We start from the raw sequence: 12,820 nt of genomic DNA, 5'->3' as shown, positions 1-12,820 counted from the left end.
TTGATTCATGAAGAACGTAGGCAAAATAACTCCCACTAATGGTAGCTGATAGAAATTAGATTATGTAGTGTGGAGTGAATTTTAATCCAACTTCTAAAGATTTATTTGTTTAAACCACATATTATTAACACATATATGCAAAGCATTCAAAAGATTTAATAATTAGTAGTGTTTTATTATTGTAACACCAGTTATCCAAGTTTGCTAATACCTTTCACATTGGGTTTCCATTTAGAATTGACTCTTTAGAAGTACAGTCTCTGAACAAAGACATTAATTTCTCTTAGTGTACACTTTTCTTTTTACTATGTAATTATTTGTGTAGGTTTCACCCCATATGAAAGCTGTACTATGTATATAAATCACAGTGATAACCTGCATGTAACAACACTAATTGTAGTCTAATTACTGCATATTTAAACTTAAATTGTGAAGTATTCTGCTGATTAAGATACATTAATTCCTTAATTAATGGTCTTCTAAGTGCTACTGCTTAACATCTATCTGCCTTTAACTTTAGGGTATGTCTACGCTGCAGTCCAGCTCCTGATTACAGTATAGTTGCAGTAACACAGGTTCAAGCTGCCAAGCACCTTTTGAGGGTCAAAGATAATCAGCACAGCTTGTTCTTTTCTGCTGTGGCTCCTGGTCTCTGAGCTATTTGTTTCATAGTAGCTAAGATTTTTCTAGAGGAGCTAGTCTTTGTGTTAGGGAAGGAGTTCATCATGCCATTTTAGGTGGCCTGCAAACAGTAAGGCTTCTCTGTCAACCTCCTCCATACTGGAACAGAATTAAGATGTACACAGAAAAAGAGGATTAAATGCTATGTAGATGTCTGTAAGTAGTGAGATTGTTTTTAGGTTCTTGGCGTCCAGTCTCAGTAGGTTGAAAGGCCCTAAAATTGATGGGTTTTGATAAAAGTTAGTGCTGAAAAGGTTACTCCTCTAATGAGGAGAGGGTGGGAGATTTTTAGTTTTGTTCCCTTTAATGTTTTGATTTTTTTCCTTGTTTGAATCCTGTAGTGGGAGAAGAAAAATGTTGATTTCAGAGTTGTTTTTTCTCCTCTCTCTATTCTTCTTTTTTCCCTTTCTGGTTACTTAATGATTCTCAGACCAATTTGTAGTGTTTGAAATATATTTTACATTTTTCAAGCATTTACAGTTTTATATCTTTATAATATGTGAAATGCCACTGCAGAGTTGAGTTTGGTGAGAGACTTGTGTTTCCAGCTCCTAACCCTGCAAGCAGGCTATGGGGCACAGCACCATAGCAAGTTACCCACTATCCCCCTATCACTTTCTATATTTTGAATTACTTGTTTTGTAATTTGCTGGGAGTCAGTCATGGCAGCACTGAGCTGAAAAAAATCTTGATTAAATAAAACAACAAACACTGCAGTTTTAAAATCCAGAATTGGAACTGAAATGATTAAAAATAATTTCCAGTGGAGTACGCTACTCTATATGCTGCTACACCTTCTCTAAACATAATTTCCTCTGAAGCTGAAATTAGAAAATGAAATAAGTGCCAGGTAGTAATTCCTGAATTCTTTTTCAGTAAGGACACAAAGAAGTTATATGATATCACTTCACACTAAGATGAGATTTACCCTTTACCAGTCTGACACTTTCCCCTGTAAATTAGGAGTTTAGGGAATAAGAAGCAGTAGATCCGACCTGCCTTTCAAATCTGGACTTAAACTTTCATTTCTTTCAGACCTTGCTTTATACAGGCTGTACTTGGAGTTCTGTTCATGCAACGTACTTCAGTCACCAGCTAGGACAAAGAATGAAGCTTCTTGCGCAGTGAAGGTCACGCTCACGTTCTCATGTGTTGCATGCGCTGCATTAAACTGCACGCCTACGGTCCTTGAACTGTGCTTTGAACTCAAACTTTGAAATGCATATTGCCTTTTGAGCCACTACTGGTCACAAATCTTAAATAGCTCTTCTTCACTGAGTTGTGTGATTTAGGAGTAGGTATTTTGAGAAGGATGCGTCACGGCAGACCACATATCTAAATTTAAAAAAACAAAGCAATGTAAACAGGTCCAAGAGTAAGCAGACATGCTTTTTTGTCATATAAACAAGGACCTGGTATTTTTTCCCATCCCTGGTTCCTAAACCAAGAAAACTTCAGTGCCTTCAGTAGAGAAATGTTCAACCACAACTGATTTAAAAACAAACAAGAAGAGCGAGATGTAATAAGCCTGAATATTACAAGCTCAGTTTTTATTGCTGTTCACCCTTAAGAGGTTTCTGTGGAGTCTCAGGTTGGCAGCAACCACCTAAATGTTGTTTAATATGCTGAAGTGCTCTTTTGAGTGCTGAATGGTAGTTGTGTAGGAGTGATAGATGGGGGCACAAATGGCATACAATAAATTCCTAACCAGTGAGGCCTAACCACGTTGTAGGTGTGGCAACGCTGCTGAGAGCCCAAGTAAATAAGCTCTGAGAGGTTTGTGCATGGTCTGTGAAGGACCAGGTCAGAAATCTCCATTGAGGTGGCTTTGAAGAGGCAGCCGTAGCCCCAGTAACAAAGGGGGCAGTCCTAGGACAGGTCCAAAAGGGGAGAGAGAAGTTGCTCAACCCTCAGGGCCACAAGACATCGCCACTTCCCAGCACCTTTGTAATCGCTGGTGTCCAGTATAACCAAGCAAAAGCACACTGTGGGGGTACAGCAGAGCAGGCAGCGAGGAGAAGGCAGCAAGCACGTCTCGGCCCGGTTCCCGGGGAGCAGAAAAGGAGCCTGACGTTATGGAGCTTTCCCAACAGTCCTTTTTCTTCCTTGTTTTCACAAAGCACTATTTTAAGTCCTGTGAAGTAGGGAGTGTTTACATTAGGTACAATCCACCTTTTGACTAAAAGCATTGTGATTTTGCAACAACAAAGGCAGGAATTTATGAAGCGATGTTGTGTGCTAACAAAAACTATTTATTCCTATTGTTCTGGGGAGCGGGCAAGTTATCGCGAGTCGCACATTTTCAGGAGCAAGCGTTCACGTTGGTGAGCAGCCCCTTTCCTTTGTTCATACATAGAAGGGGGAAGCGGCAGGAACGAGAAGCTAATTTTGCCCTTCAGTGGAGCAGGGACGCGCCATGTTAGGCCGTGTCCCTGCTTCCTGTTTGGCAGGCCCAGGAGGCAGGCCTGGGTGTAAAATAGCTCCCAGGCCAGCACTCGGCCCAGGTTTTTCCTGAACAGACGGATTCGATGTTTTAACCAGTTGTTTCCTGCCTGATAAGATGACGGAATAATGAGGCTGAAGAATCAAAGGGCTGCCCAGCCTGCTGGGATGTCGCCTTTATTTTGACCAGTCTGTAATATTGTCCGCAGGTGTTGCAGAAGCTGGGAGGAAATGCAGAGTTTGGTGTCTGGGGTAAAAAGGCAAAATTTTGCTAAACGAGTGACTTTTAAAATATGATATGTTAGAGAAATCTGGACATGAAATAAGTTGCTGGGTTTTATTTCTAGGGAAATTATTAGCAAAACTGATCTGGATTTGTGAATAGTCCTGACGGCCCCGACAGCTTTTCAGTGGAAAAATGAGTTACCAGGAGTGCTTCTAGGTCCAGTCCTGAGCACTCCCCTACAGCAAGCAGTACCCTCACTGGGGTTTTCAGAACCATGCCATCTGTAGCATCATATTACTTTTTTCACTGTAAAAGGGGAACGTGCTCATGTAAGCAGATTTTTTAGTCCATAATCTTAATTTATTAATTTAAATAAAACAGAATAGTGGATTTGGATACAGAAGGTGATAGTATTTTACAGCCTGTGAACAGATGGGAAATTATATTACTTGTGGTATGCGTCGCATTCTTGAATACATGAAGAAAAAGGCATGTCAGTGATGTCTTTTTGGCTATGGTATGTCATTGCTGGCTATAGTGTCTCTTTCCATTTGCTAAAAAAAAAGCATGTTTTCTGTCAGAAAAGACCCAAACTTATGGTCAGGTAGATTGATATCAGCTTGGATATTGCTCATAAAAGAAGCCTGATTAACTTGACAATATTTCAACCTATATTACTTTTCCTTGGAACTTGCCCTCTTTTGTGACAATAATTGTAATTTAATATTATGTCCAGTTGACAGTTCCTTCATACATTGCCTGGCTTATTTGTGGTAATGACATTTTTGGTATATCGTCTAGAGATAAAGCAGAATATTTTAGATCACTCATTGAGTCATTCAATGTTGTCATAAGTATTAAGTCACAAGACTTAGTTATTTTGAGGTTGTTGTTTCTGACAGTGAACCAAATGAACTGGTTTGTGTTCAGGATCTACAAGCTTTTTCTGTGATTATATTGCAATAATGAAGTACTTAAAACTTATCAGAGAACCTGTAGCTAAGCTCCCCAATTATGAATTGCAGAAATTATTTTGAGATCTTCTACTTAGGTATTTGGTTTTGTTGGAAGCCAGATAATTCTTTGTAAAAGGCCCTTTTAATTAGCTTTGTAAAAAATTTATTAAATCCCCATTATCTGACAGTAATATTTTTAGCAGAAAACTTAAGATTTGGCTGACTGCTTCAAAGGTATGTATGTGCAAATACCTCCTGTACTTTTGTACAATTTAGCATATCTGAAAATGAAGAGCCTGAAAAAACTCCTGTCCTCTGCAGTGATAGGATTATAGTTCCAAGTAGACTTTTCAGGTGGCTTTGTGAAGACCTCCTTGTAGTCAGTTTCCCAAATGAGATAAAACAAAAACAAACAAACAAATGTTCTATTTCATTAAAAATTAGGCAGTTAGCTTAGTTTTTTCTTCTTGTTCTTCTTGTTCTACTTCTACTTTTTCTTCCCCTCTTTCTCCTCCTCCTTCTCCTCCTTCTCCTTCTCCCTTTTTTCTTTTTTTTTTCTTCTTCACAGAGGAAACTCAAAGCAACCAGGGAATGCAGGAGAGAAACAAGAAGATTTTTACACACCTGTCCCGAGCCCTCTGGGTTTTTGTAGGCTGGTCTTTGCCTCCCCCCTTGGATTGAGTGTGCTCAGTGACGTTCTTAGTGGCAGCATATTTCCCCTGGCACTTTTCCACTATTTCTGAGACCTGGCTGTCTACTCCCTGTTCTTCACTGCTGTGTTGTAACATCCCTGGAAGTAACTGCAGTTTCCCAGCACTATGCAGTAATTTTCATGCCCTAGAGTCTTTCAGACCTATTCTGTTTTGAGTAGTCTTGGTAGCTCCTCAAGAAATGTAGCATTCTCCTCCTTCCTCCAAAGGCACCAGCATAACCATTTTCTTCAGTCTTGTGCTGTCATTGAAACTCGAGGTTACTTTGTGCAAGTCACCAGTCTTTCTGTATTTTTATTTCAAGCCTGCTAAGATGAGGGTAATAATGACTATCATTTCATAGGCTCTTCCAGGTCTTTAAATTGAAGTTATTCTTCAAGAAGTATGTTCTCTTATTTCTGCTTTCTGAGGTAGTTCCTCAGGCTGGTTCCACCAGAAAAGTGTTCTCTGTAGGAAAGAGATACTTTGAAATTTTGAATGGTCTTGCTATGGGTACTCTACTGCACACAAGGAGCCAAGTACATAGCCTGTCCACTCTGTTCCTCTGGATTGGCAGTTATCAACTTTTAAGTGCCATCAGAGTGCCTTCAAGCATTTAGAAGGCCACAGGCAGGGGTTTGTGACTGAGCAATCTGTCATGCAGAACTTGTTTCTGCAAAAACTGTGTGGTGGATGAGTTTAAGAAAGAAAAACAGACAGACAGACAGAGTTTAGGAAGAATCTTGTGATATTTGGGAGAAAAGAGGAGGACTGGTGTCCACTGATGAGGCAACAAGAAAGACTGGAGAAAGCAGAGGCAAGAGATGATAAAAGAATTAGCTTACCTCAAGGTTTGTTGTAAAATCAGGATCAGGGTTCTACCAGCAGCAGGAAACCATGATATAATATTATGGGGCTGTATGTTGTCCTTGCTTGCATTATGTATCACCTTCTGCTGAAATAAGTGCAGTAAAGATTATGGTTCACAGTGTCCTTCTACATTTATTCCAAGGTCAAATGTAATATATACGTGAAAAGTAGTTTCAAAACTTTACTGTCCTCAGTGTGCTTCATAAGACTAGTTAAAAGAGGAAATGAGGGTTAACTTTCCAAGCAAAAGGAAAGTATTTTTAAAAAAGGATAATAAATCACAACCTGGATTTGAGCATGAATTTCTTGTCCATTGCTTTGGAAATGTACCTGCAAATGTTACTGGCGTGTTTTCTTCTATTCCACATAAACATTCTTGGGCTGTTAAAGCTAAGGCTGCCAAAGTTTGGAGAGGTTTACTTTTGAGTGTGCTTAATTCAAATGACAAGAACAGTCCATTTATTTTGTGACCTATTTATAGCCATTAAACAAACTGTGGCATATGGATCTGCTTAACTTAATTCACTGCATTTGGTGGAAGATTAAGAGCGTGGAAAATACATTCATGAAAATAGGTATGCTTATGTCTGATACTGTATAAAGCTCTGTATACTGCAGAATTATCATTTATTAAATAAAAATAGGACTGTGTTCCACAAGTGAAAGAATTAAAAATAAAATATGAATTTTAATGCTTAAGACGATTTTTAGATAACTATTTTAGCAAACCAAATATAAGGGGGAAGAGAGCGTAGTTATTTCTCTTGTGAGCTATATATGACCACACTGGTAAATCTCCAAAAACGGAATAAACACAAAAATGTGATTTATGTCCTGGCCCTTTTTAATAACAACAACACATTTTGAAGCTTTTCTGATTGTGCTTCTTTTTCAAGGAGTTCTCAACATGTTGAAAGAGTTGGTGTATTTTTCCATAACAAAGTATTTTTATATTTCCTCTTTTACAAAACTGCTAACTGAAATTCTCTTCTCACTTCTCAGGTTGTTTTTGAAGTGGTAACTTCAGGTCACCCTGGATATGTGGCTATTGATGAAGTGAAAGTTTTAGGACATCCTTGTAGTAAGTACCTACATACTATTTTAAAGTCATCCCTCTAAACCGAATGTGCTACTGCGCTTCCATAAATGTTGAGCAAATGATACTGAAATTGTCAGAAAACAATGTCACTACTGTAAAAATAAGCTGAGTATGTACATAATGTTGCTAGCATTTGAACACCACACTGGCTGAGAAAACATACCCTATATGCGACTTGTGTAGAACACTAGGCATGAACCCCAGACCCTACCTGGGTCATCTAATGACTCCTTCAGAACAAGAATCATGAAGATTTGTAGAACAGCTTTCTGTCAGCATCAAAAATTCAATAGCTATAAGCTGAGGCATTAATGAGGGGGATGAAGAATGCAAGAGCTGAATTGAATGTATGTGACTACTTTTCCAAAGCGTAAAAGGAAGAAAACTCAGATGGCTCATGGCTGTAGCTTTACTAAATAAGATTTAGGATACATTTCCAGGTATACTTCAGGATAATAGCTAAATTTCTGCATTTTTTGCATTCCTTATTTTTCAAATATGTTTAATTTCCCCCTTATTAAGGATGTGTAACACTTAACTATCCTAAGTTCTTTTAAAACTGATATAAAAATAAAACCTTGTGAATTAAAGCTTTAATATAATAATACAGGTATCTTTTAACAGACTACTTAGAGAAAATTATTTCATATAATTGCTATCGGTTAAATAAGACTTACTAAGGTCATACATTAAGTTGTAGGTTGTAGTCTTACTGCCAAACAACCAAGTGGGGAAAAAGGCACCAAATTCTGTGTAATTGTTCACCCTCTTTTTATGATATATTGTAACTGTATGCATTCTTTGTGGTTTATAAGTAAAAGCTGCAATTTAAAATAAAAAGTGATTTATCAGTTAATATTAGAGCACCTTATAAAAATTGTTTTAGTGTTAGTGGCAAGAAGACACAGACATTTCTCGAAACATGGAGACAGTTATGCAGACTCAGCAGCTGTTATTTCTGAATCACTTAGTTCTAATAAACACAGCAGGCTCTCATGTTGTTAGGCAGTATTTGTGCTTTTGCAGTTTGAATTTATATCTTTGGTTTGGCTAGGGTAAGTCTAAAGCATCACTTTATCAGCATAGTAATTTTTCTTACGCAGATTTTGAGAAGTTTGATCTGTGCATTTGTTCTGTAAACCTGCAAGTAGCTCTCACTGATGGGGAGACCGAGTTATACCCCATAGTTTGTAGAGTTCTAATTCGACAATGATACAATACAGAAGCTTTAAGAAACAGTTCTTTCCTAGAATCATAGAATCACTTAGGTTGGGAAAGACCTCCAAGATCTTTTCCAACCATTAAGACATCAAGCTAGTTACATTTTCTACAAGAAAATTGAAAAAAGTGTAAGAATTGGAATTAAACTATCTTGTAGATAAAACCTTGCAAGACTTGTAATGATTATTCTTCCTGTATATTGCCAGAAAAATACTTTTTGGAATGATTAACTTTTTAAACAAAAATTGCAATGGGAAAAATACATACTAGGGAGTTGTCAGGGTAGCATGGGCAAAGACCAAGTAGTAAGCAAGCCTGCATGTAGACACAAAACGCATGTGTTGTGGTGATTGGTTGGTTGGAGGTTTTACATCAATGTGTGTGTTTGCTTTTTTAAAAAAAAACTAAAGACCCTTTCTACTTACACCATACCGCATAATTCAGAAAGGCATTCTTCCAGAGTTCAGGAGGACTGAGTTAAAGATAAGTGGGGTAAAAGCAGATGGGAAAGAAAAAGAAATAGAAAAAGTGACTGAGAAATAGGGAACTTGATGGAGAATTTTACTGGATAGTCAGACTGTAATAGTCTGGTAGGCAAAGAAGAGGATGACTTTGGCCTAAAGTCTGTCAGTCCTAATTCCATTGGGAAGTGCTTAAAAAAAAGAAAAGCACCATGTCTAATAAATTTGCTAAAAGAGCAGTTGTTATGAAAACATTTCCTCCTTTAGTTAAATATTAACTTGGGCGATTTTATTCCATCTCCTGCTTCTTATACTGCCTTATGCTGGATATTAAATAATGTGTTTTCTGGAATTCTGGTAGCTGGTTGTTTATATACTCCTGAAAAACTGTAATTTGTCCCAGTGATAAGCTCTTCTAAGAAAATGTCATCAACACTTTAAACAGTTGCAATGCTCTGCTAGAAAGCGTGTGTTTGGTTTCTTAGTTTATTGCTAGTACTAACATTTCCATGACTGAAAGCAATGTTCCGTGCCTAGCTTATCTGCTAGTATAGACAGTGCAAAAATTCTCCTTGTCTGCAGTAGGATTTGAATGGCTGGGCAGTAATGCCTTTTCAAGGGTGAGTTTCTGTGTCAAATTTCTATCTTTTCTGTGTCATGTTGTTGACTCTTTCCAGTAAAACAAAAATACACATGCTGTCTTTCCTCCTTCAGTAGACATGGTTCTTGTTTGAATATCGGTTTCATTTGTTAGGTTATTTGCAGCTGTATTGCTTTCATTTTCACTGGGAGTGTTTTCTCTTTCTAAATGAAAAGTAAGCATTGGCATGGAGAATGCATTGTATTTTGGCTTTCTGCAGTGTTGTTGAAAATAATTGTATTTAAAGAATATAGCTGTGGTTGATGAGAAGTGTTATGTTGGCATTCTAGCTGTTTGGTACACTACAATTCTAAAGCATCTCCTCTGTAGATACTACCTGGTTAAAAGGAAATACCTGTTTCCCTGACAACATCACTCAACTTCTTACTGTTTTGTCTAGTCAGTAATGTAAGTATCTAATAGATTTTGGTTCAAAACATCAATTAGTTTTCAATATCATCTGTATTAATACAGTTTGTTATTGCCAAAGAGATGCTGAGCTAAGGTAATTCACACAGCAGGAACAATTAAATAGCACCCTTCTGTTCTGCTCTTTCCCAGGTATAAAACAATAAAATAATAAAATTAAAACAATCTAAAATATAATGTCTAGTCAGTGATTTGAATCTTTTAAAGTCGGGCCATTAAATACGTTCCATGTATTAATCATAGCCAGTATTTCCATGTTGCATAAATTCCTTTTCTTCTTCCGACAGCAAAAACTCCCCATTTCTTGCGTCTTCAGAGTGTGGAAGTCAATGCAGGACAATTTGCTACTTTTCAGTGTACTGCCAATGGGAAATTCAGTTCAAGTGACAGACTTTGGTTACAGGTAATTTATTTCTTTCCTAATACACTGAGGTCTGGGGGGGAGGGGAGTTCTCCACTCTGGAAGGACTGTAAAACATGAAAAATGGTAGAGCTGTCTGTTTGATCAATACTTTATTTTAGAGTGCCTTTGAACTGCTGTGAACTGCTATAGGTGTGTAGTAGAAAATGATATTGGTTTTGTTTTCATGATTGGTTTTTATTCATGATCTATGGAGAACAAGAATAAATGCTAACTCCACAAGGAAGACCACATCGTTTTCTCCTAATGTTCTCTGGCTAACTGCAATATCACGTGTAATAATACCCTTAGCTTGCCTCTACCTCTTTTCAAGCTAGTATTTTCAGCTAAAATTGTATTCTTTCTTTTCAAGTTTGGAGAAGACCCGTATGGCAGTCAAATCTGACTTTCTGCTTTACAGAGCCAAAGAATGTCATTGAGCCCGTAACTTTTACTTATTCATTAATGTAGCTTCTAAATAGGTGTCAGATCTTCATTTAAAGGCTGCCTCACAACTCCTTGTCTGTATGTGTAACCTTGCATCAAAAAGATGCATCTTCCTTGATCTCTTTTAGTAACGGGATGCAAATTCTACTGCTGTCTTCCTGCTATCATGTCAGAGTTGTCTGGTCTCCATTGCAAGCTGCTTGTAGTAGTCTGTATTTCGATTTAGCATCAGGGATATACCAACCTCCAGATCCCTCTACCTTCCATATGTGAAAAACATGCTAGAACTGAGATGTTGTCTCTGAGAAGGAAATAAAAGCCTGCCTGTGGAGATCAGTCAGATGGATCTGTGATACGTGGAGAGGGAGGGATAGGAGAAATGGAAGCAATAGTAACAGGTGGGACTGTGAGATGAAATTCTCTATTTTTGTTTTTGTAATTTAAACAATTTAAGGCTTTTAGTATAGCTTGCCTTTCACCTTGCACTTGGTACACAATTTCATCAAGCATTTTGGAAACGATTCAAATATGTGGGACAGGTTAAAAAGCTGGGTAGTTATATTTCTCTCTATATACTGAAAACTACATGTGGGCAGTTACAGGAAACCTAGCATGCAAATAAATAAAACCACCTGAAAAGCAAAAACATGTATTTATCTGTATATGAATGATGAACTGTTAAGTCTATACAGAAGGAGCCTGATCAAAATGCAATGGCAGTCTCCTTTGTTTTTATTGGCTTTGTATGGGCATTTTCAACCTGTGCTGATACAAGGCTGACATTTCTCTAACTCTCCAGCCATTTAAAGACAGTATTATACTGTTGAAGTGGGAGAATTAGACTCCTGTCTTCCCTAAGCCACTGAGATTTTGTGAAAGCATGACTTTCCAGTCGTGAAAAGAATTTAGCACGTATGGGGAAAATAATAGGTTGTTATATTGTCAGTGATAACCTTTCTAGAGCCTTTGAACTTTTGCATAATGCTCTTTTGTCAAATTGAAATTAGAATTCATAATAGGGAAATCCTGATTCAATTCTATAGGTTTTTCTATAGGTTTCATGGCAGTGTAATTTCAGCAATACTGATTCCAGAATATCTTTGCGGAAATTAGTTAAGTGATTCTTTGCTTATACATGATTACAAGCAGATTTTTTTCTCCATGTGAAGGATAAAAAAGTGGTGACAAACTGCTGCCAACTATTTTTTGAGGAATTTCATCTTCCTATGTGTCCAATGTTTTTTTAGCCTGCCCATATAACTGCAGTTCCCTCTGGTAATCAGTCCAAGAGTGTGCGGCTTCCAGGTGTGCTCTTGTATAAGAACAGTTTAAAAGTTGACAGGATCTCCTGGATCGCTTGGATTTGTTTTTGTACTTGTTTGCCAGTTTCCACAGATGTCTGCTTTAAGAGTGGTCAGACAGCTCCATGTGTGGGTGTCCTGGTTCCAGTTAGGACAGAGTTAAGTAGCTCATAGTAGCTGGTAGGGTGCTATGTTTTGGATTAGGATGAGAAGAGCGCTGATAACATGCTGATGTTTTAATTGTTGCAGAGCAGTGTTTACACCAGGCCAAGGACTTTTCGGCTTCTTGCTCTGTCCTGCCAGCGAGCAGGCTGGGGGTGCAGCAGGAGCTGGGAGGGGACAGACCCAGGACAGCTGACCCAAACTGGCCAAAGGGGTATTCCATACCATCTGACGTCATGCTAAACAATATATAGGGGTGGCTGGCCGGGGTGGGGGGGCCGGCTGCTCGGGAATAGGCTGGGCATCGGTCAGCGGGTGGTGAGCAATTGCATTGTGCATCACTTGTTTTCTTACACATTATTATTGTTAATACTATTACCATTATCACTATTATTATTATTATTGTTATTATTATTTTCCTGTCTTAATAAACTGTCTTTATCTCAACTCACAGGCTTCACTTTCCCGTTTCTCTCCCCCATCCCAGAGAGGGAGGGGGGAGGGTGAGCGAACGGCTGTGTGGTGTTTAGCTGCCAGCCGGGTTAAACCACAACAGTCTTTTTGGCGCCCAACGTGGGGCCCGAAGGGTTGAGATATCGACAAATCTGACCAGAGTGTGTTAAACTAAAATTGGTATAAGTATTGGACCTGCTTAATAGTTGCTAGTCACGATGTTGATTGCCTTAATCTCCAGTCTGCTGTACCTGTATTCCAAATTGAGTTTTATGGTGCGTTACTTTCTGTATGTGCTCCCTGTTGCACTGTTTATCCTTTCCGGGCCCTGGTTTAAGATTGT

At 38.2% G+C, this 12,820-nt stretch overlaps 1 protein-coding gene across 13 annotated transcripts in view; it reads left to right on the top strand.

Annotated features, from left to right (window-relative positions):
• Positions 1 to 12,820, top strand: part of PTPRM (protein tyrosine phosphatase receptor type M) — a 490,453-nt gene that overhangs the window by 159,757 nt on the left and 317,876 nt on the right. For 12 of the 13 annotated variants that reach the window (XM_066992787.1, XM_066992783.1, XM_066992789.1 and 9 more), the window contains exons 4-5: positions 6,867 to 6,945; positions 10,002 to 10,117. In XM_066992787.1, coding sequence (XP_066848888.1) covers positions 6,867 to 6,945; positions 10,002 to 10,117 — 195 coding nt within the window. Of the gene's footprint in view, positions 1 to 3,339; positions 3,376 to 6,866; positions 6,946 to 10,001; positions 10,118 to 12,820 lie in introns of those variants that run through there. The other variant, XM_066992794.1, reaches the window with a different exon arrangement.

Source organism: Anser cygnoides, chromosome 2, assembly GCF_040182565.1.
Source record: "Anser cygnoides isolate HZ-2024a breed goose chromosome 2, Taihu_goose_T2T_genome, whole genome shotgun sequence".
In the NCBI taxonomy this organism is placed as follows: Eukaryota; Metazoa; Chordata; class Aves; order Anseriformes; family Anatidae; genus Anser; species Anser cygnoides.
Note: the sequence above shows the minus strand (reverse complement) of the source record. Positions and strands in the feature narration are given on the sequence as shown.